Source organism: Camelus bactrianus, chromosome 17 (genome assembly GCF_048773025.1).
Source record: "Camelus bactrianus isolate YW-2024 breed Bactrian camel chromosome 17, ASM4877302v1, whole genome shotgun sequence".
Classification (NCBI taxonomy): Eukaryota; Metazoa; Chordata; class Mammalia; order Artiodactyla; family Camelidae; genus Camelus; species Camelus bactrianus.
The window spans coordinates 3,901,920-3,923,306 of NC_133555.1; the positions used below are offsets into that span (position 1 = coordinate 3,901,920).

The 21,387-nt window shown below is 58.4% G+C and overlaps 2 protein-coding genes across 6 annotated transcripts in view; both read right to left on the reverse strand.

Moving 5' to 3' along the window:
• Positions 1-1,605: 1,605 nt before the first annotated feature.
• Positions 1,606-12,932, reverse strand: RHO (rhodopsin). The gene is made up of 5 exons (XM_010953086.3): positions 8,517-12,932; positions 6,670-6,838; positions 5,195-5,360; positions 4,849-5,088; positions 1,606-4,004 (listed from the first exon to the last, which is right to left on the reverse strand). Exons 1-5 carry the CDS (start codon positions 8,875-8,877, stop codon positions 3,897-3,899), a joined length of 1,044 nt encoding a protein of 347 aa, XP_010951388.2. The 5' UTR covers positions 8,878-12,932; the 3' UTR covers positions 1,606-3,896.
• Positions 12,933-15,493: 2,561 nt separating this feature from the next.
• IFT122 (intraflagellar transport 122) overlaps positions 15,494-21,387 on the reverse strand; it is a 63,450-nt gene continuing 57,556 nt past the window's right edge. For 4 of the 5 annotated variants that reach the window (XM_074344293.1, XM_045515357.2, XM_074344294.1 and 1 more), the window contains 6 exons: positions 20,410-20,575; positions 19,390-19,501; positions 18,506-18,631; positions 16,881-16,960; positions 16,417-16,581; positions 15,494-15,940 (listed from right to left, as the gene is read on the reverse strand). In XM_074344293.1, coding sequence (XP_074200394.1) covers positions 15,851-15,940; positions 16,417-16,581; positions 16,881-16,960; positions 18,506-18,631; positions 19,390-19,501; positions 20,410-20,575 — 739 coding nt within the window. In that variant the 3' untranslated portion in view covers positions 15,494-15,850. Of the gene's footprint in view, positions 15,941-16,416; positions 16,582-16,880; positions 16,994-18,435; positions 18,632-19,389; positions 19,502-20,409; positions 20,576-21,387 lie in introns of those variants that run through there. The other variant, XM_074344296.1, reaches the window with a different exon arrangement.

Below are 21,387 nucleotides of genomic sequence, written 5' to 3' on the forward strand. Positions count from 1 at the left end.
CACAGATTCTACCTCATGTTCCAAGAAGCTGCTGCAGCGCTGGTCGTCATGACCACATTCCAGCCGCTAGGAAGGAAAGAAGAGAAGACGGGCAGACACCACCATTCTCTGAAAGGCACAGCCCAGAGGCTGCACATATCTCTTCTGATGATACTCCTTTGGCCAGAATTTACTGTCACCTAAACGCCACTGCAGGTGCAGGGGATGCTGGGAGAGGCAGTCTTGTGCTGGGTAGCTAGGTGCCCAGCTAGAACTTGGGGGCTAATACTAATAGAAAGAAGGAGAATGAATGCTGGGGCCAGTAAGTACTTGTTTCCGCCTTTCCTGAGACCCCTCCATGATTTTACTCTCTCTGTGCGTCTGTCTCCAGGGGCTGCTGCTTTGAACGTGCCTCATGTCCCTGGGAAGGGAGCTCACGTTTACTGCATGCCTACTATGCACTTCATCCTTTGTACCAACAATCTCAGCCCCTTTAGATGAGTCCACCAACTGGAATGATTCTCCCCTTTAAAGCTGAGGGGCCTGAGGTCTAATGAGGTTGAGTGACTGGGCTCGAGGTCACACAGCTGGAAGAGGCACCTGCTGTGCCCCTGGGACACCTTGGGTGTCAGGAGTGGGAGACTCTTCTAGGGGCAGGGGGCAGGCTGTCCTCAGGCTCTGCTGGCTTGGGGTGGGGGCTCATGCTCTCTCCTCCCAGAGGCAAGGTCAGGGGTGAGAGCTCTGTGGCCCTGAGACTGGCCAGGTCGCAGCCCAGAGACTTGCTCCCTCCAGTCCATCTCTGAGTCCCTAGCACGTCCTGGCCCAGGGTCGGCTTTCTTAGGTTGGGTTGAGCGGAGATACAATTGCAGACAACAGCATTCCATACCCCTGGTGGCTGCCTGGAGCCTGGAGCTGAGGTGGGCAATGCCCTCTCGCTGGCCTGAGGCCGCAGCCCTTCCCCTTTACGTACGGCGGTTCCCCACCGGCAGCGTCCGGTCAAGAGTGAGTAAGGAGTACGTTACGGAAGTAAGGCGGCTTTTCTCTCTACCAGGAAAGGCGGAGAATGTTCTGGTTTTAGAGTAAATTTTTTCTCTGGATGTGAGGCTGAGACAAACATCCCACTCCTCAGAGTAAGTGGACTGAGGTGTGGGAGTGAGGGGACAGGGCTGCTTGCAAGGCAGACCAGCTGCAGAGCCTCTGTCCGTCCCACTGCCGCGCCTGGTCCCGCGCAGCATCTGAAGTGGAGGGTGAGAGCCGCGGGGCCGACCGTGGGACTCTCCTGTCCCCGCTGCGGGAGGGAGGCCTGGACTAGCTGGATTCCATCCCCTCGGGGCCGCTGTTGGTTCTGGCCACCCTGCCTCCGCCATCCTCCTTCTGGTAAGGACCCCCTGGGGTTTCCTTGGGCTCCTTCCTGTCTGTCCCCACCCTCAGACCACTTGGTTTAAGTGAGGTAACTCTACCTTGTGCTGCAGAGGCAATCAGGTGGCCCAGGCCTGGCCAGTCAGAGGATGAATCCCCATCCCAGCCCGGTGATAGGCTGAGAGGCAATCAGGTGACCCAGGCCTGGCCAGTGAGAGCCCTCTCTGGGGCCGTTGCTAGAACAGACGGGAAAGAGGAGCCCCACTTCCTGCAGGGCTTGCTGAGCTTGGAACTGCTGGTGGCCTTTCTGCCACCTCTTGGGAACAGTCAGCCTTGCATGAAGCCAACACAGAAGAAAGTACAGACAGAAGGGGAGACATGGAAACCAGATGACATCATCTGAGCACCTGCATCCAGCTGTGCCTGAAGCCCTGAGATTTTCATTTATGGGAGCCAATAATTTCTCCCTTTTACTTCAGGGCTATTGAATTGGATTTCCTGTCACTTGCAGCCAAAGGAATCCTGACTGACCTCACGGAGGGAGACAGAGGGGCAACGACAGAGATCCTGGGTATTAGCTGCCTCAGCCCCTCCGTGGACCTGGGGGATCTTCCTCCTCGGGCTCCTGCCACCCTTTCCCACCTGGAGGATGAGGGTAACATGGGGACTACATCTCCATCCCGTTCCCCTTGCAGATGACGCCCCTGGTACGGTCAGCTCTGAGCCGAGGCCCCAGTAATGACCAGAGTCTCCGTCTGTCTGCTGTGTGCCAGGAAGCAGGCTGGCCATGTGAAGTCTGAGATCTCATCAAATCCTGTCAAGGTCAGTTTTTCTGATTAGTTTAGTTTTGTTTTTTTAACAGAGGTACTAGAGATTGAACCTAGGACCTCGTGCATGCTAAGCATGTGCTCTACCACTGAGCTACGTCCACCTGCCAAGATCAGTTTTAAGATTCCTTTTCCTCCAGTTTTAAGGAGGCTCGGAGAGGTGACAAAACTTGCTCACAGTTTCACAGGTCACCTGGGTCTCTGTAACTCCAAAGTTGGGGCTTTTCCCAACCTCATTCCCCCAGGGGGCTCTGCTGGTTGCCCAACCAGGCAGCCCAGAGTCAGGGGCGGGTGGACACGGCCCAGTTCCAATCCATCCTGCAGACAAAGAGCTTGAGAGCGACTAAAACCACCACCACGAACAGCAAGTACAGGAGCTGAGCTTTTAATGCCCCAGTTTGCTTGGTCTCCCAGCAGAGCTGGGGGGGAGAGCTTCCAGCTTTGGTTATGTGGAGGAGGAATGAGTAGTGACTGGGGCAGCTCAGTTCTGACGGCCCAGAGTTCCAGCCTGATTCTCAGCAAGGACTCCCCAGAGGGGAGAACAGACTGCCGAAGGCTCGCGCAGCAAAAGGGCTGAAATCTGAGACCTCTGAACGTGCCCAGGGTAGGTGGCCCCACTGGATTTCCCACTATTTGTTTCTAAGCTCTTTGAGACAAGGGTGGCATTGTGGGCTCAGCTCTTCATTAAATGTGGGGAGGTGAGCACGGCTTCTAGAAGCTCCTTACTGGCCGAGATGCTGTGGCCCAGGTGCTGGGCAGCAGAACAATTGGTTTGCAGAAGCTGGGAGAAAGGCTTGTCTCTCCTTGGGCCACGTGGGCAAGGGGTGTCCCGGGCCTGAGGCTCCTGCCAGAGGGGGAACCCCAGGCCTTGGTCCCAGACTCCAGTCCCCCGATGTTGTTTTTCAGGCCTGATGACTGCATTCTGCATTTCCTTAACTGTCCCTCCCTGTGGCCCAACCCCCGGCCCTGGTCTGGCCTTGACATCCGGCTAATTTTTAAAAACCTGCTGAGGCTGGATGCTTGGGGCCTTACCCAATCTCAAAATGGTCACTATCCAGAGGAAATGATCATCGTAATGAATTAATTACATTAACTGACACTATTCATAATGTTCACTACAGCCTGCACGGCTCCTTACCATTCATTTACAACGTACACACACACACACACACACACAATCTCATTGGATCTTCACAGCAGCTGTGTGTCGGCTGGGCCTGGGATTTGGGATTTCCGTTTTCTGAGGCCCAGGGAGGGAGACGGCCGCTTGAGGTCACAAGCCAGGATGAGCTGCTGCTGCTAAGGTGGCTCCGAAGGGATGGATATGCTCCCCTGCCCACTCACCCCCCACTCATCCCTCCACTCATTCCTTCCTTCAGCCAGCTAGCATTTATTAAGCACCTACTGTGTGCCCCACTCTGCACTAGACACTTATCCCTAAGCTGGAGCACGTTTCTGGAGCAAGAGTTCTTGTGTTCCTGAGAGGTGAGCTGGGGAGACGAGGGGTCTGGACCCCACCCGCCCCTGGGAAATCAGAACTCCAGATCAGGCCATCCCCGCCAGCTGAGGAGCCTTATTTTTCTCTCATTAATTCTTTTTGTTTGTTTGTTTAAACACAGGGAGCCTGTGTGACCTGGTTCCGACAGGCACGGCTCCTGGTGGGGCGGTGGTGGCTGGGGTGGGGCGGGGTTGGGAGACTCCTACAGTTGGCCACAGAGTCCTTGGCCGAGCTTAGGCTGGCGCCACCTGGCTGGTCTCTGTCTTGGAGACAGTGGAGGCCTCTTCTTCAGCGAACGGGACCTTGCCACAGCAGAGGGTGGTGAGCATGCAGTTCCGGAACTGGAAGGAATGGCATGAGTCAAGGTCAGGGTGCCCCAAGGTGAGGGCGGCAAACCGGCGTGGTCAGAGATTTGCCTCCACCCGCTTCCTGCTTCTGGCCCTCCAGCCTCCACTCCCCTTGCAGATGGCTCCCTGGAGGAACTCACTAAGCATCCTCGACCCCACCTGGAGATGCCAGGACCAAACCCACAGGGTCTTTGTCACTGGTGACATTCCATGATGCCCTCTGTGTGCCAAGGGCTATCTGTAAATTATCTCATTTAACCCAAGAGTTTAGATTTCATCCTTCCTGTGGATGAAGAAACTGAAGCCCAGTGAAGGAAAGTGACTTGCCCAAGGTCACACAGCAGAAACTAGCAGAGCTGGGATTTGAAGCCAACATGACTGACTCCATGATTTCCCCACTGGATCATGGATTCTGCAGAGGAACTACTGGTTTACGTTAAAGGATCGCTTTGTCCCTTCATCTCTCAGAGCAAGACTTTTTAGCTCCCTGTTCAGCTTTCAGAGACTGGCACCCATTCCCAGGCTTGGGACTTTGGCCATTTAAATTTTAAAGTGGGCCCCCGAACCACCTGGACTGGCGCTTCTCATTCCTGCGCCAGCATCAGAGTCACCTGGACGGCTTGTTAGAAATGCAGGTTCCTGGGTCCACCCTGAGCTTCTGATTTAGCAGGTCTGGGCAGGGCCCAGGCATCTGCATCTCTCCTAGATGATTCTGATGCCCTGGGGAGACCAACTCCCCTGCCCATTTGCAGGTGGGAAGACTGAGGCTCAGTCAAGGATATAGCTTGTCTTCCTACAGCCTGGGGGACCTGGAACCTCCCGCCCCACCAACAGGCACCTGCTTGTTCATCATGATATAGATGACAGGATTGTAGACGGAGGAACTCTTGGCAAAGAATGCCGGGATGGTCATTAGGATGGGGCCAAAGTCAGAGCCCTGGTGGGTGAAGATGTAGAACGCCACGCTGGCGTAGGGCACCCAGCAGATCAGGAACGCGATGACCATGATGATGACCATGCGGGTGACTTCCTTCTCGGCCTTCTGTGTGGTGGCCGATTCCTGCTGCTGGGCAGCTGCCTGCAGGGACACAGGGCCTGGTGTCCAGACTGAGGCTTCTCAGAGATGGGGGCTGGACTCGACCCAATCAAGGCGCACGTCCCCAGCGCCCAGCACAGGAACTTACCTCCTTGACTGTGAAGACCAGCTGCCCATAGCAGAAGAAGATGATGAGCAGGGGGATGGTGAAGTGGACCACGAACATGTAGATGACGAACGACTCGTTGTTGACCTCCGGCTTCAGCGTGTAGTAGTCGATTCCACACGAGCACTGCATGCCCTCCGGGATGTACCTGAGGACCGGCGGGGGCAGGGCCAGGACGGCGGGGCGGGACAGCGAGGCGCGAAGGGAGACCCATGCGTGAGGGGCTGGGGAACAGGCCCAGCTGACCAGAGTCCTGGCTCGGCCAATATGTCTGCTCTGGGGCTGGTCTCACTCTGGGCCTCACTTTCCCTTCCTGTAAAATGGGGATAATTAAACCTCTCCTTTGCTGTGTGACTGTGAGAATCAAATCAATTGAGATAAGGGATTCAAATGCACCCGTGAAAAGTTGTGTCACCATTTGGCGCCATGTTATCATGAGACACCCCCCCCCGCCCCTGCCAGTCTCTCCCAGTCTCTCACCCCTGCGCCCACACTGCCGCCCCACTGACCTGCTGACCCACACGGGGCTTCTTCAACAGGCCTGTTGCCCCCTAGAGGCCAGAGGCCAGGCCTCGGGCCATGCCAGGCAGAGGTTGGTGGGGAGAAGGGAAAAGATTCCAAGCTCTGTATTTGAGGCCATTGGTACAAATCCGAGTCTTACTAACCACAGGGTAAGAGTATTTTCTAGGCCAAAGAGGGGCACAAGGGGTAACTAAGGGATCTTTGTACAGTTTCTGTAAACAAGAGGCCCCAAGGGCATGTCATTAGGATGCTTCAGTGATTTCAGAGGACGGTGACCCTGGTCCGACCTTGGAAACCCTGTAAGGCTGCACCCACCAGCACGTAACTGGGCCAGCTGGAGAAGACAGGGCAGGGTGCCAGAGGTGGATGGGCTGAAATTCAGCAAGGGGCAAAAAACTGACCCCAGGGAGACCGAGAGAGGACAACAGGGGAGAGAGAATGGGGTTTCCTGGAAGCAGAGGGACATGAGGCCTCTGGGAACCTACAGAGTCACTAGTCCAGTTTCCCAAACTACTGTCTTCCCCACCCTGGTCTCATCTCAGCCCCATTTGGAGATAACAGCCTAGAGGCTGGACAGGACCTGTTCCCGGGGGCTCCAATGTCACACGTGCACTAGGAGGGTGGAGGCCTAAAGTCAGAGGGAGCTGTCCGTGGGGCAGTGGATCAGAGGATTGCAATCTGGACCTGGCTTAGTCGAAGATTAGGGGCACAGCCAAGGTGAAGAGTTGGGGCATCTCGGAGTCTCCTTGACCAGGGGACTCAGGAGGCGGGACAAGCCCCGTAGCAACATTAGGGGCTGACCCTCTCTTCCCCCCCTAAACCTCAACCCCCTGACAATTGCCACCTTGGGGCCTGGAACCAGACAGCCCCCCTGGCTGGGGGACCCTGTGAAGAGCCCCGGAGACCCTTCCTTCCCTTCTGCTCAGTGCCATTACCTGGACCAGCCGAAAAGAGGGGGCCCGGCGCAGGCCAGAGCCATGACCCAGGTGAAGGCGAGACCCATGATGGCGTGGTTCTCCCCGAAGCGGAAGTTGCTCATGGGCTTACACACCACTACGTACCGCTCGATGGCCAGGACCACCAAGGACCACAGGGCAATTTCACCTGCAAGGCAGTCACCCGTCAGTCAGCCCGCCGCAGGCCTGGACCTGTCTGTCTAAGGAGGGGGGCTCCTCCCTGACAGGGAGAGGGTGGCCAGGAAGGCACCCACGGCAGGCCTGGAGCGAGGCCTTAGGCGGAAAGGGGCCTGAGAAAGGGGCGCTGTGGGGAGAGGGGCTGATACGCCATGCCGAGTAACTCCCAGGATGTTCAGCTCACTCTGAGCTCTGGGTTCGTGAGGGAGATGAGGTCTTGGGGTCCCGGCAGGACTGGGAGCCCTGGAGGGAGTTTTTACAGAATACATCCTTCATGGGGCAAAGGCAGAGTTCCTGTCAAAAGGCAACACAGAGGCAGTGGAGGCCCAGGGTGGAAAGTCCTTCCCTCCCTCTTGGGCAGTGGCCTCCCCTCTTCAGGGAAGTGAAATGAGCTGGGTGTGGGGGACCCTCTCCTAGGAGCCAGGAAGCTGGATAATGTTTTGCTCCAAGGAAGGAGGAGGAAATAATGGTGGAATTCAGACATCTGCCCTGCACGGCACCGAAGAAACTCAAGAGGGAGGGTGGCCATAGAATGTATCGACCAAGCTCGGCCATTTCTGCGGTGAAAGGGAACACTAGTGAGAACCCCAGGACAGCAGCTGTAGCAGACACGTGTCTGCCTGCGTGTGGCTCCCTTCTGGCCTGAGGCTGGGTGATCTGTGGCCACTGAAGGTGACAAACAACCAGTGATGGCCAGAGTCCCCGGGAATGGGGCTGAGGCAGCGTCCTGGACACACATGGGAGAAAGAAGACAGGAGGCAGAGCATCCTTGTGGCTGGCACCAGGCTCTCCCTGTCACCCAGCCTTTGTAATAATGAACTCTCGTGCTTGCTGCTTGCCTGAGCGGCTGCGTGTCCCCAGAGGGGACATGCCTAGATCTGGGCCTGGGGACCGAGGCTTTGGTCACTCCCCTGCCACATCCCCAAGTAAGTTTGCCCTTCTCCACACCGCAGGCCTCTCATCTGCTAAACGAGATCTGTTCTCTCTGCAGCGTCCTCATCAATTTTTCAGTTAAAGAAAATATTTTAAAATGTCATTCAAAGCTGTAGGCCCCTACACAGGTCTCGTGTCTCCCTACGGATGGACCTCTCCACACAGAGAGCATTCAAGCATGGCAGGGAGGTGGGGGGTGGCCTGGGAGGGAGTCAGATAGATGATGGTGGAGGGACCGAGCCCATTGCCCCAGGCAGGCAAAGTCCAGTGACTGGAGAATTGAGACTCTGGTCCTGCCCCAGGCTGGGAGCCCTGAGCACGGCCCCATCCCCAGTGCCTGTTGTGGGTCTGACCCAGCACAGCTGCTCCGAGGGAAACAGAACATGGCCCGAGGGGCCACAGAGATGTGAGCTTGAAACTCAGCTCTGTCTGTGCCACGATGTGACCCCAGCAAGACCCCTGACTTCTCCCATCTTGTTTCCTTGCTGGAAAGCAAGACAATGGTCCCACGCCAAGTGGGAGCCACGGGGTTAAAGCGTACCCAAAACAAACGGCAGCCTAGCTCACCATCAATTAAGTGTTTGTTAATTGAGCAAGTGAGGGCTTTGGATAATGGCTTCAGAGCCCCCATCCCCAAGGCCGGGGCTGTTCCCAGACCCCAATCCCACACGCCTCTGGCTCCTGTGCCCCCCGCCCACCCTTGCCTCAGCTCATACCGCCCAGGGTGGCAAAGAAGCCCTCCAAATTGCATCCCGTGGGCCCGAAGACGAAGTATCCATGCAGAGAGGTGTAGAGGGTGGTGGTGAAGCCGCCGAAGACCATGAAGAGGTCGGCTACGGCCAGGTTGAGCAGAATGTAGTTGAGGGGCGTGCGCAGCTTCTTGTGCTGCACCGTGACGTAGAGCGTGAGGAAGTTGATGGGGAAGCCGAGCACGATGAGCAGGAACATGTAGGCGGCCAGCATGGAGAACTGCCAGGGCTCGGCCAGGTAGTACTGCGGGTACTCGAAGGGGCTGCGCACCACGCCCGTCTTGTTGGAGAAAGGCACGTAGAAGTCCGGGCCCTCCGTCCCGTTCATGGCTGCGGCCTGTGTGGCTGCCCCGCGGCAGCTGCAACCTGAGGATACTGCTGAGGCCTGAGCTCAGCCACGCAGGGCTCCGGGTGGACAACTCCAGCCTCTGACCCCCCCCCCAGGCCCTTATGAAGTGACCTCCCCTCCCTAAGCTGCTGGCTGAATCAGCACCTGGGCGATTGGGGGCGTTATTAATCATATTAATCCCCACTGCCGCAACCAGGGGCCTAATTGGCTTCCAGGAGGGGCCAAGGTGACTCTAGGTGGGAGGCTGCAGTTGGAGAGGGGAGGGGCAGGGGACCCTGGGAAAGGGCAGGAGGCCCACCCCTAACTCTCCTGTCCCCGAGGAATCTGTCATCTCAGGCTGGTGGCCCTGGCCTGGTGTTGGGACCTCTGACTCCACGCCCACTTCCCCCGGCTCAGTGCAACACACTTCACCTTCCTCCCCACTGGACCACGAGCTCCCAGAGGGCAGAGGCTCTGGCTGTTCTGTCTCTCATCCCCTCACTCAGCCCCTCTCCTCTTCCTTCCCCAACAAGTCACCCACTGGCTCAGCGGATACGGATGCTACCCATATGCCAGGTTATGAGCTTCACGAGGGCAGGGATGTCCTGCCAGCTGGGGCGCTCCCTGTGCCAGACACAAAGCCCAGCATTGCCCAGGAGTTCAATAACCATTTGTTGCACTGAATTAAAATCCACTCACTCACTCATTCATCAAACACTTATGTGCAGGCCACTGGGGACACAAAGCTAGAGGAAGGAGCAGCTTACAGGCAGAGGACTCCTGTGTGGGGAGAACAGCTCCCAGCCCAGGGAGGGGAGGCTGCCCACCTGCAAGAGGTGTCCAGGGAGGCCACGTTAGGGTCTTTGAGGGATGGGGGCACTTTGCCAGGTTGCCAAGTGGGGAAGACAGTGTAGACTGAAGGCAAAGGCTGGGCAGAGGCCTGAGGCCTGTCTGGGGTGTGGCCGCATGAAGGCTGTGGCCAACTCTGGTGGGGCTGAATGCCAGGGGCTTTATCCAGGGGCTGTGGGCAATGCCTTGGGCAGATCTCGGGGACAGAAAGGTGGCTCAAAAGCCCCCAAAGGTGGGTTGAAGAGCATGAGGATGGAGGAGGGAAACAAGGGTGGGGGTGACTGAAGCAGGGAGGGGACAGAGGCTCTCTGGGCTCCTGAGCAAGGTCTTGCATCCAGGATGGAAACTGTGCCAAGCCTGTACTGGGCACCAGACCGCTGCAGTGAGCATGGCAGGTGTGGTCCTGGACACTCCTGGTGAAGGGGAGTGAAGGCAACGGGACTGGCTGGACTCTGCACACAGGGAAGGACCAGGGGTGTCTGGTCAGGCTGGACTGGGATCATGGGCCTTGGATGCAACCTCATGAGGGCAGGCCCACGACAGTGGGATGAGCTCTGGGGGCAAATGGAGGCTCCATCTGTAACAGGAGCACAAGGACACCTCCCAGGAATGAAATGGGGCAGCTGGGAGCCCAGTTGTGGGGTTTTTGAGGACCACCATAAATTTGTACCCTGTTCCACACAGGGTGTTCAGTTCTGGGAGCCACAGTGAACAAGAAGGACCAAGCCCTTGGCTGTAGGAAGTGTCTTTCTGTGAGGGCAGGAAGGGCCCCACAAAAAAGTAATGAAACAAACAACAGGATAAGATCAGATGGTAACTCACTCCCAACACACTGTTGCCTAGAGCAACCCAGGAAGGCCTCTCTGAGAACACAGTGATGGAAGGAGCCAGCCCCACTGAGATCTGGGGGGTGATGTCCAGGCAGAGGGAACAGCAAGTGCAAAGGCCCTGAGGCTGAGAATACAAGGCCGGCCAGGAAGTGTCCCGGTCTCTGAGATTTCACTCCCATAAGCTCTCTTGCACTGACTCTTTTCCCACCTGGGATGCCTGTACCTATCTGCTCAGAAAAGTGCCCCTTCCCTCCAGCCCACCTTGGGCTCCAGAGCCCTGCCTGTCTTGGGCAGTGTCAGGGCCTGGTGAAATGTGTGTTGGAGGAATAAGCAGGAGGCAGGCATGTTGGGCGGGTGGGGTGCGTCCTCTCCAAGTTTAAGGCGCTTGACCCAGTGATTAGGCCCATCGCTAATGAGGTCAAGGTGAAGCCTTTGACTCTGACACGGCCCCTGGTGGCCAGCCAGAGGGAGAAACACTGGATACCCTGGGTCAAGAGGGGCCCACAGAGCCCCACCCTGGCCGGGCTGAGCCCTTGACCCTCAACCTCAGGACCTTGTTTGTTACCTTCTAATGCTTATGACAACCTGGAAGCTTTTAATTCATATTCTGTTCGTGTGTTTTTGTCCATCTCCCAGGCTGCAGTATGAGCCCCTGGGGGTAGGATGGGGTCTGTCTTGCTCACCACAGGCCTAGACCCCCAGCTTGGCACACAGCAAGTGCATCTGAACCGTTTCCTCTGAAGTAGAAAGAGCCGGCACTTCTGTCTTGTTCACTGAAGAATGCCAAAGCCTGGCACACAGTAGGTGCTCAGTAAGTATTTGTGGACTAACAGAATGGATCTGGGTTACGTCAGGGAGTGCTTCCCTTGTCAACAACTCAGACTCCTCATTCATAAGAGTCTAATAACCCCACCCTCACAGGGAGAGGAGATGGTGAGTAAAAGGCCACCCCTGAGGTGACAGAGCCCTGTTCTGTAACACACAACAAAGTATTCTTCTAAGCAAATAATACTCTTTGTTCAGAGGAACCGGCTCACGGAGTGAGCTGGAAGGTCATTAGAAGTCACCTACGCTGAATTTTGCAGGTAGGGAGATCGAGGCCCCGAGCTGGCAGGGAAGTGCCCCGGTCACGTGACAAACCAGTGCCAGCCCAGCTACAACCTGCCTGGCCTCCCTCCTGCACCAAAGGCAGCACTCAGGAAGGCCTGCGTCATCCACACCACCCCAAAAGAGGGCTGCACTGGGGGGTGGAAAAGGCCCTGGGCTGAATCCGCAGGCCTGGGCAGCAGTGGTGGGGCTGGGGGTGGCAGTGGGCTCAAGCCTGTGGCTCTCGGTCACCATGAGAGCCCGGGAAGGGCTCTCAGCTTCCCGGGACTAGGAAACGTGGGGATCCATGCCCACCTGCAGGGGAAACCTGCCCTGCTTTCCCACCAGGGCTCACGGACCTTCAGGCCTGTCAGTGCAGGTCTCACCATCCTCCTTCATTGGGTACCTTTCCACCTCCCCTTACACCCAGACTGAGGCTCTGCGGCCACCAGGCCTGGGTGCAGCCCAGCTGCCCTCCCCTGTGCCTCAGTTCCCTGGAAGTGATCAGTGAGCGTTGCCGAAAGCGTCATCCTCTTCTGAACCGCGTTCAGGTCTCAGCACCTAACTCACAGCCTTGGAGAGACCCCTTGCCCCCAGCGCTACACACCCAGGCCCCCAGCCGTCAGGACGCATCACTGCCAGCAACGGTCTTGTGTGTCTCCGGACTGACTGCCCATCTCCCTCGAAAAGGCAGGGCCGGCTCGGCCTGTTCTTTGCTACAGCTGAATTCGAAACCCAGAGCAGATGCTCAATAAATATTTGTCCAGTGGAGAAACATCTCCTCTCGGCCCCATGAGGAGGCCTTAGTCCCCTCTGACTACTGGGGACACGAGGCTCCTCACAGAGCCAGAACGGAGGCCAGGAGTCCAGCCCTCAGACTGAGCCCTTTCATCTCCTGGGTCAGGTCATTCAGAGAGGGGCACAGAGCACACCCTGAGGGCAGGTGACCTGAGCCGCTGCCCCTTGGCCTCCCTCCCACCAAGCTGTAAGGAGCCACGAGGTGCAGGCCCCCCCAGCCCCTCTGGGACGCCAGCCGCGGGGCTCGACTTGGCCGTGGAGGATTAGGGCTTAGCGGGCAGCACTCAAATAGCTCTTAAGCCTCCGTGTGGAGGTGCTGCTTGGTCAGCAGCCTCCTCCTCCTCCTCCCACCTCCCACCTCCCTCACTGGCTTAGCCCCACCTGCGGCTGTGTCGTCACAGCCGAGTGAGGCCTTAGATGAGCTGAGAATGTCGAGGGGAAGAGGGAAGGAGACAGACCGCCTCTCCTCTCCTTCCTGCCTCGCCTCCTCCTCCTCTTTCCCTTCCTCCCCAGTCCCCTCCCCGCTTTCCCTCCCACCCTTCCTTTGTCCTGTGCTGGGTGCTGGTGACATTGAGATGAAACCTAGACAGTCCCAGCCCTCAGGGAGCTCCTGGTCTTAGGGGGCACCAGACAAGGAAAAAACATTATAATAACCGTGAGAGGTGGGAATACGGGCCAGCCTGAGCGCTGCGGGAGCCCAGAGGAGCAGGATGGGGACCAGGAGGGAGGGCAGCTCCCCAGCCTAGGCCAGGACAGCTGGGCCAAGGCCCAGGGAGGGAAGGGGCAGCTGGTGCAGAGGTGTGGGGACCCCAAGATGGGTGGCAGGGGAGGAAGGCAGGCCTAGGAGATGGGTGCTAGCTGGCTGCCAGTGGGGGCCACTGAGGTTACAAACAGGGGAGGGTTCCCGTTCTAGGAAGCTGCTCTGGAGTCTGGGTGGAGCAGTATCAGGGAGCACTTGGCCCAGGGAGAGAGCTGGCCCACTGGTGGTCTTTGCTGGTGCTCCAACCTGCCCCGAGGGCAGGGCTGGTGACAGTGGGAGATCACCTGGTATCTACCATGGGCAGCAACCTTGGAGGAGGGGCATCTGTCCACCTGTTTGAGGATTATGAGAGGCTCCTGACTTTGGCAGCCTCGCTGGGGGTAGATGTGGACTCCAGCTGGCTGGGGCTGGGTTAGAGCCAGGCACACCTAGGTCTGGCCCAGGGCTCTTTATGGGCCGCCCAACCCCCCTCCTTACCTTCCTCCTTCCAAGGACATGGGAGCAGTGCTGAGGACTTGGAGACGAGGCGTTAGGGTCTAGCTGCAGCCTGAACCACTTTCAATCTGCGCAGCCCCTAGCAGCCGCTCCTCTCTCCGGGCCTTGGTCTCCTCTTACAAAACGGGCATCTCAAGATCCCCGTGGTGCCTTCCTCACTGCAGCATGTGAGGGGCCATCAGGCTCATCAGACAGAGACTGAGTCTCGAACGTCAGTGTCAGAGCTGGTGGGGCCTCTTGTACAGATGGGGAAACAGCCTTGGAGAGAGGGCTGGACCTGGCCAAGGCCCTGTCCAGGTCAGGACTGGGAGCAGTGGAACCCAGTGCTTATGCACAAGGCCGAGCCTGCCTGGGAACCCTGTCTTGGCTCCATAAATACTTGCTGAATAAAAGAAAAGAGAACGTCACCGAGCCTCAGTCCTATCATGTGCACAATGGGCATCCCTGAAGACTGCTGAGGGTTACAGAAGATGATGTGTGGGAAGTGCTCGGCACGGCGTCTGGGCCGGACTTAACGGGAGCTCTGGGGACGGTTTCCCAGATATGGGCCTCTGGAGCTCCGCTTCCCTGTGACAGCAGAATCTGGCACAGCACCCTCTCACTTCTGTGTCATTCAGCTGAGAGGATGTACGCTGGTCTCGGCCGGGCCCCTCCCCCTGCCTCTAGCCTGGACCATCTGATCTGTCACTGATTGACGCCTGTTAGGTGGTGGGGGCTGTTTCCTCCCTCTCCTCTTTATCCGCCACATGGAAGTGATTTCAGTTCAAGTAACGTGCTAATGGAAATCCTAACACATTAATAAATGTTCAGTGAGAGAGAGAGCACGCATGATCGTAAGTAATTAGACGCTCGACGGAGGAGTTCTGTTGGCACAACTGTCTGGCTCCCTTTCATTTCCCCCGTCAGCTTCTAAGAGAGATGGGGACGGAGGCAGGGAGGAGGGGCTGGGGCAGGGGTCCAGCTCTGGACTCACCACTGGGTGGCCTCTGCAGCCGCTCTCCAGGCCTCAGCGTCTTCACCCCTCTAATGGGGACGTTTGTCCTGCTCGGCCCACTTCACAGATGCCCTGGAAAGTATCAATGTCTAATCACCAGGGTGGTTTTCCACACATGCCCTAGCGGCCCAGTTCCCCTCGTCCTGCTGTCAGGACTTCGGGCAGGTAGAGTGGAGGCGGAGGGAGTGGGGCCGCAGGGGAGGGCAGAAGGGGATTCCCAGCCAGGGCCCCAGCACGTCCGCCCGCCCCCACGGCTGAAGGATAGAAATCATCACCCCCAGCACAGGCTGTGTGAGAACTGAGCTGGCATCTGAAGCGTGACTGGCACAGAAAAGGTCCCCAATAAATGTCAGCTCCCCTCCCCAGCTTCCCATCTGCCCCTGAACTGCCAAATCGGACCCTGCTGATGCTTAGGGGAAAGGACCTTCCTGGAAGCTCAAGTGGAAGCCACCCGCTCCAGGAGCTGAAGGAAGTAGGGGGCCTCAGGTTGGGGGGGGGGAGGCAGTGGGGGAGGGGCATGGCCCCGCCCCAGAGCCCCCAGGGAGGGGTCCTCTCTGCCACCTTCTTCAGAGCCAGGTATCTTATTTTCTCTTCAAGATGGAGCCCCATTAAACCAAAATAAATAAATGAATTTTAAAAAAACCTGTTCTCCTTACCATTCCCATATTGCCATGTCGATTAGATTAAATTTTAAGAGAACACAAATGTAATGTTCCTCTCAGATCAAATTAGAAACAGGTGCACTTTTGCATAAGGAAATTAAGTTGCAGACAATATGAAGATTTGCTAAAATGCAGACACTGATGAAAATAAGTAGCCCTTTTATTTGTAATTATTGAGGCAATCTGTTCGCAAAGTGTACATGTTAATGGTCTGACAGATCTGTGGACTCCAGCAGGCTGCCATGAACAGCTCAGAGCTGTTCTGAAAGTAACAGATTTTTTTTTTCTTAGAAAATATATGTACATTCTCTTCTCCATCTCCTGGTGCTATTTACAAGGCATGAAGTGCCATAAATAGGAATCCGTGGTTACACAAGGCCCCTCCCTGAAAGACAAACTTGATCTGGGCAGAAGACACGTTCTGACAGTTTCACTCGGCCTTCCACAGCCTGGCTGATGCAAGGCGGCCTGGAGGAGCAGGCGGTCCCGAGGGTGCTGGTCAGGGGCTGGGGTCGTCCATGCGCCTCCGGCAGTAGGGGCAGCAGGTGTGCTGAAGCACGAGCAGCTCGTAGTCCTCCGAGTGGAACATCTGGGGAGAGATGGCCATGACCCCAGGCTGCAGCTCTGGGCATTTGTCAGCCCCGAGCCTGGCGGGGACCACTGCCTTTCCGAGGGCAGGTGGCGTGGCAGTGAGTCAGGGCAAGAAACACCAGATGCAGGACACCTTTGTCTAAGGGCTGGGAGCGAGGGGGAGATGATCTAAGGCCCTTTTTCCTAGATGAAGCTCAAAAGTGCACATTTGCCTGGCCCTCCTGGATCAAGGGCAGGTACAGAGAACACAAGTTTGGGCAAGTCCACTGCAGACAGGCCATGGGACACAAGTGAGAGGAGGTGGGGCCCAAGGACGGCCCAGTCTCTCCTTCCGCCTTGGAGCCTTGGCCACTGGGGGATATCACCTGTGCTCCTCCCAGATGCCCGGCCTCCCCAAGGGGACACCCAGGAACGGGAAGGCAGTGGGGAGAAGACACTGGGACCCACAGGAGCACTGAGGCAGCAGGCAGGTACCTGGAAGCAGGAGGGGCACATGGTGATGGAGGCGTCCGGCAGGAGCGAGCGGAAGTACTGCCACCGCAGGGGCGGCGGCCAGCGCTTGATGAGGACGTCCCGCCGGCTCATGGAGCGCAGCACCGACCGGTTCACCACCACCGGCACAAACTCCGAGCCGCCTTGCTGCAGGGCAGGCAGGAACAGGCACCGGTGCCCTCACTCAGCCACGGGGACACGTTTATGTGGGTCACGATCCCAGAGTCTTTGGGGGTGGCCACAGAGGGCCCTCAACAGAACCCGGCCAGGCCGCGGAACTCGGCCGGCCATCTCTGGGGACAGGGAGCCAGCACCCCCCGTCTCCCGGGGGTCCTGACAGGGAACAAGTTCTTACTCACGCCGAGGAGCGTATGCAGGAAAGCGACCCAAGACCGCCCTCCCCTCCTGACAGGCCTCAGTAGCCCATCACTCAGCAGCGCGCTCACCTCAAAGCTCAGCTTTGCTGTGAACGGGTCATCGTCGCCCATTGAGTCCATGGTCTCATCCAGCCTCAGGGCCTGGGAGTCTGGAAGGGTCTGGTCAAGGACGGAACCTGAGGCTGAGGGAAAGGCCGCCCCGTCCACCCTCCTGAGACTCATGGGAGCTCCCTTGTGTGAGCCGCTCCCTAAGGCTCGGGAAGAGCAGCAGGTGTGTGGAACAGCTTTCCGGATGGAGGAACAGAGGGAACACAGGCCAGAGAAGACAGCCCTGGTCACCTGGGGCCGGGACCACGCCCTGAGCACAGGTGGGAGAGGAGGAGGGAAGGGCTCTAACGGGCCCCCTGCGCCCTACATACACCAGGCATGGCTCACGTACGCCTGCGGGCGAGAAGCACATGTGAGCAGAGGTCTGTGGGCCTCTGGTGATGGGACAGAAATGTGGGCCCAGCTGGAAACTCTGGCCAGCAAATCCAGCAATTCCTGGAGAAACACTCGGCAGCTGTGGGTGGTCCACAGGCACTTGAGGGGGCCTCAAAGATCACATTTCATAGAGGAGGGGTGAGAGCTCCTGCAGATCCTAAGGCTGGCCAGCCTGGGCTGAAGGGGCCCGGGGAGACGCTGCCCCTACTAGGCTGAGTGGGGCTCCAATGGGGGAGGCCCCCCGGAGAAGGGAGGCTGCTGGTGCCGAACCAGGTGCGGGATGTGGTCCCACACAGCAGCCATGACCCAGCCTAAGTACCTGACACGTGTGTGCAGAGGGCTGGCATGTGTGCAGACATGGTTTCTGTCCCCTGCCTAGGTTTTCCTCGATCCTGCTCCCCAAAATGTGGTGCACAGACCAGTGACATTGGCAATGCCTGAAAGCTTACAGAAACACAGGCCCCCAGCCCACCCAGACCAGCTGGCCCAGCTGCTCTGTGCTACCAGGCCCTCCTCCCCTGCTCAGCTGGGACCGTGATGGTGGTCCTGGCCACAGGGACACCTGAGGTGTGGCCCTGGGCCCAGGCTGTTGAAGCGGGGTGGGTCCCAGGATTTATGCTGACTCGCTAGGAAGAATGCTGAAGGGCTGCAGGACGGGCACTGCTGGTGGGGACGCGCAGGTTCTGCCCGAGAACGGAGCTTTCGGAGGACAGCGGGGCCAGAGGACGGCAGACAGACTTCTGCCAGCACTGAGCGAGCACCCGGGTGAGGCTGAGAGTCCGTTCACACTGGGATACTCCACACCCTTTTGTTTGCTCGGCCTGTACAAGGTGGGCTTCCACCCCTTGTGTGTAAGAGTGACCTGATTGGAAGAGTTGGCGCCACCAATATTGGTCATTCATCCATCCCGTGTGGCCAGAACCACAGACAGTGCCTTTTAGGAGCCAGGGGTGGGTGGGAGTCCCCTCTGGGTGCAGGCCAAGTGGTGTCTCTTCTTCCATGTGCCACGCCTGGCCTGTGGGCACATACTGTCCCCTCCTGCACCTCTGTACCCTGGGCAGCTTTGCCGTTTCTGGCCTCATCCCTGCTGCCATGTGGGCCTCTCCGTCACGCAGAGTGGCCTGCCCCGTCCCTGCCTCACCTGGCCCAGCCGTCCCCCTGGGTCCTCCTGCCAGGCGCCCAGGCCGGCGCCCAGCTGACACCCAGGATACTGTTGCTCGTGATCTCTTGCCATTTGTTCTCACACTTGTGTCGTGGCGCCACCAGGTCAATGAGGGAGACGGCTTCCTCATCAGTGATCCCCTCCTCCAGGTAGAACTCAACTAGGTGCAGCACCTCTGTAGACACAGCACAGGGCAGGGTTGGGGCTGGGCTGCTCTCACTGGGCCGCGTGAGATGGGGTGGGGGTCACAGAGGCCCCTCCTCACCTGGCACGGCTGCCCCGGGAGCCAGCAGTGAGCAGGGCTGCCTCCCTCACCCGCCGCACGTCTAGGGGAAGTAGGCGTGTGTGCGTACACTGCAGGTTTATACATGGTGTGTACACTGCATGTATAGGGTGTGCAGCGTATATTGTATACACTGCATGTATGTACACTGCATGTGGGCACAGCATGCTGCATTGCACATTGTGTGCACTGTATGTGTGTGCACTGCATGTGTGCTGCATGTCTGTGCACACTGTGTGTATACTGCATGTGTTTGTGTGCAAGCGTGAGAACTGGGGGCCTTCAGCCCTCCTGCGTCCCCCTGGTGGCTGGATGGGCTCCTCTCCGAGGGAAGAGGAGAGGCCTCTGGCCCGCTGCTGGGAAGGGGCTCCTGATCCTCGTCAACACGGAAGGAGCTGGGACTTGAGAGACATGTCAGCCTCCCAGACCGAACACCTGACCTGCCGCCTCTGCCCAGGCATTTCGTTAGGCAAAGCTGCACACGGGGTCCTGAGGGGTGGGCACCTCAGGTCTGGGCAGCACTGGGTCCTGCTCTGGTAACCCTGGGTGACTCTGTGTCAGGCAGGTGGGCATCTCACTGTCCCCGATTTACAGTGAGGACACAGGGGGCCCAGCCAGGCGCAGGCTGCCCCACCGCATGTGGCACTCACCATAGGAAGAGGCAGAGAAAACGAAGGGCTGGCGGCAGTTGATGCAAACGTTGCCCAGGTTGTTCAGCAGCGGGTTGTTGGTGGAGCAGCGGTAGCACAAGGGCACCAGCTCCTACAAAACAGCAGCACCAGACTGCCCGCAGGCCCAACCGGACACACTCACCACCTCCTCCCTGGGCTCTGGCTTCAGTGCCCTGGGGCCTGGCTGCCAAGAGGAAAGGCCACCTGGGTGGGTGGGGAGGGGACTCTGCGCCCCCAGCTCTGTGCTGGTAAAGAAGGATAAGGGCCTGCAGAGACGCCGCGGGTTCTGGCATGTGGGGCCCACTGCCCGCCTCCTTCTCAGGCAGGGCTCGGCAGCTCGGTCTCCCGGCAGGAAGGACAAGAAGCACACCACTGCTTTCCAACCTGTCACCGCACTCCAGGGGCTGTGCCATGACCGTGATCCACGCGGCTCACCTACCCTCACAGCCACCCACGGGAAAGCTACTATGTGCATGCCCATTTGACAGAAGGAGAAACCGAGGCTCAGGAAGACTGAGACACAGCTCAGACATGGTGGAGCAGGGATCTGAACCCAGATCCGTCCGAGCTTAAAGGAGGGAGAATGTGAATGAGACAGTGGCTGGCTGGGCTGGAGGAAAGGGGGGTGGGTTTACTGGTGAGTGATAAGCTGGTTCCAGAAGCTGGTGGGATAGGCCAGGAGCTCCTAGGGGACGTGAACGCGGGGTCACCTGGCGCAGAGGCTGGGGTGGAACAGTGTGGGCTGGGCCGCCCCAGACCTGGAGCCTCGGGAGGGCTCAGAAGAAAGGGAGGGCAGGGCTGTGGGTTCAGGGGGGCTGGGGGCTGCGAGGGGGAACAGAGGCAGAGAGGAAGAGCAGAAAGAGCTGGCAAGCCGGCACTGAGGCAGATGCTGGGGTGCAGAGCCCCGAGAGCATGGCAGCCGCCTTTCAAACGGAGCCAGGCAGGCCAGGCAAGGGGGTGTCGGGAGAGGCCTCCTGCCCGAGGGGGCCGCGCTCTCACCTCGCTGTCGTGGAAGGGCTTGGAGCGGACGGTCAGGCTGCCCAGCTCGATGGACTTCTGGAACCTGGCGGGGATTTGCAGGCCCTGCAGCTTGTCGTAGGCGTGCCGGGCCAGCTTGTAGGCGCCCAGGGCCTTGCTCTGTTTGGCCAGAGTGAAGAGCGTGTTCCTGCCAAAGACAGGGTTAAGGAAGAGCCACAGCAGGCCCGAGAGCTGGCACTGCCCAGCCCTGGAGAGAGCTGCGTGCTGGAATGCAGCACGTGCTGGTGCCAGGAGGGCCCAGGAAGGAGCCTGAGGACTGCTCTGCTCATTTGTGGGATGTAAGTGTATTTCTCGGATATTAAGGCCCAGAGATTTTTCCAGAGATAGAAGCAGTGCAGTTTCCATTAATATTTCACCCTTGCCTAGGTTCCCTGGGTCTGCTGATGGCTCATCTTGTACCCTGACCAGGCCAAGGTGGCTCTCCCCACCTGGCCCAGCCTGCCAGCCAGGCCCTAGGATGCCTGGCACCAAGTGCCCTCCTGCTCCAGCCCCGCCAGGTGGAGCCTGGCCCCAGACCGCCTGGAGGCCTGTCCCGGTGCACAACACTGCTCTCCGCCTGCAGTTTACCAAGGACCGAGGCAAGTCCCAAGCACAGCCTCCCCTGCTTCAAGGCTCTCCTGTGAGCTCCTCAGCCTGGGGCTGACAAGCCTTTGTGCTCCACCCCTGGTCACCTCAAAGGCTGGCTGTGCCCAGGCCGGGCCAGTCCTTCCTCCCCTCCCGGCCTGTGAACGGACTTCTCCCTAGCAAGCCTCAGCTACTGTGTGAGGCCAGTGTCCCAAGCCGCCTCCCCTCTCCCCCCACCCCTCACCCGATGCTCCTGCCCCCGACAGCCCTAGCAGTTATGTGGAGGCGAGTCTCCCTGTCTGTGTCTCCACTGTGACTCCTCAAAGGCCAGGACTATGTCAGGAGCCATTTCCATGTCCCCAGGGGACAGCAAAG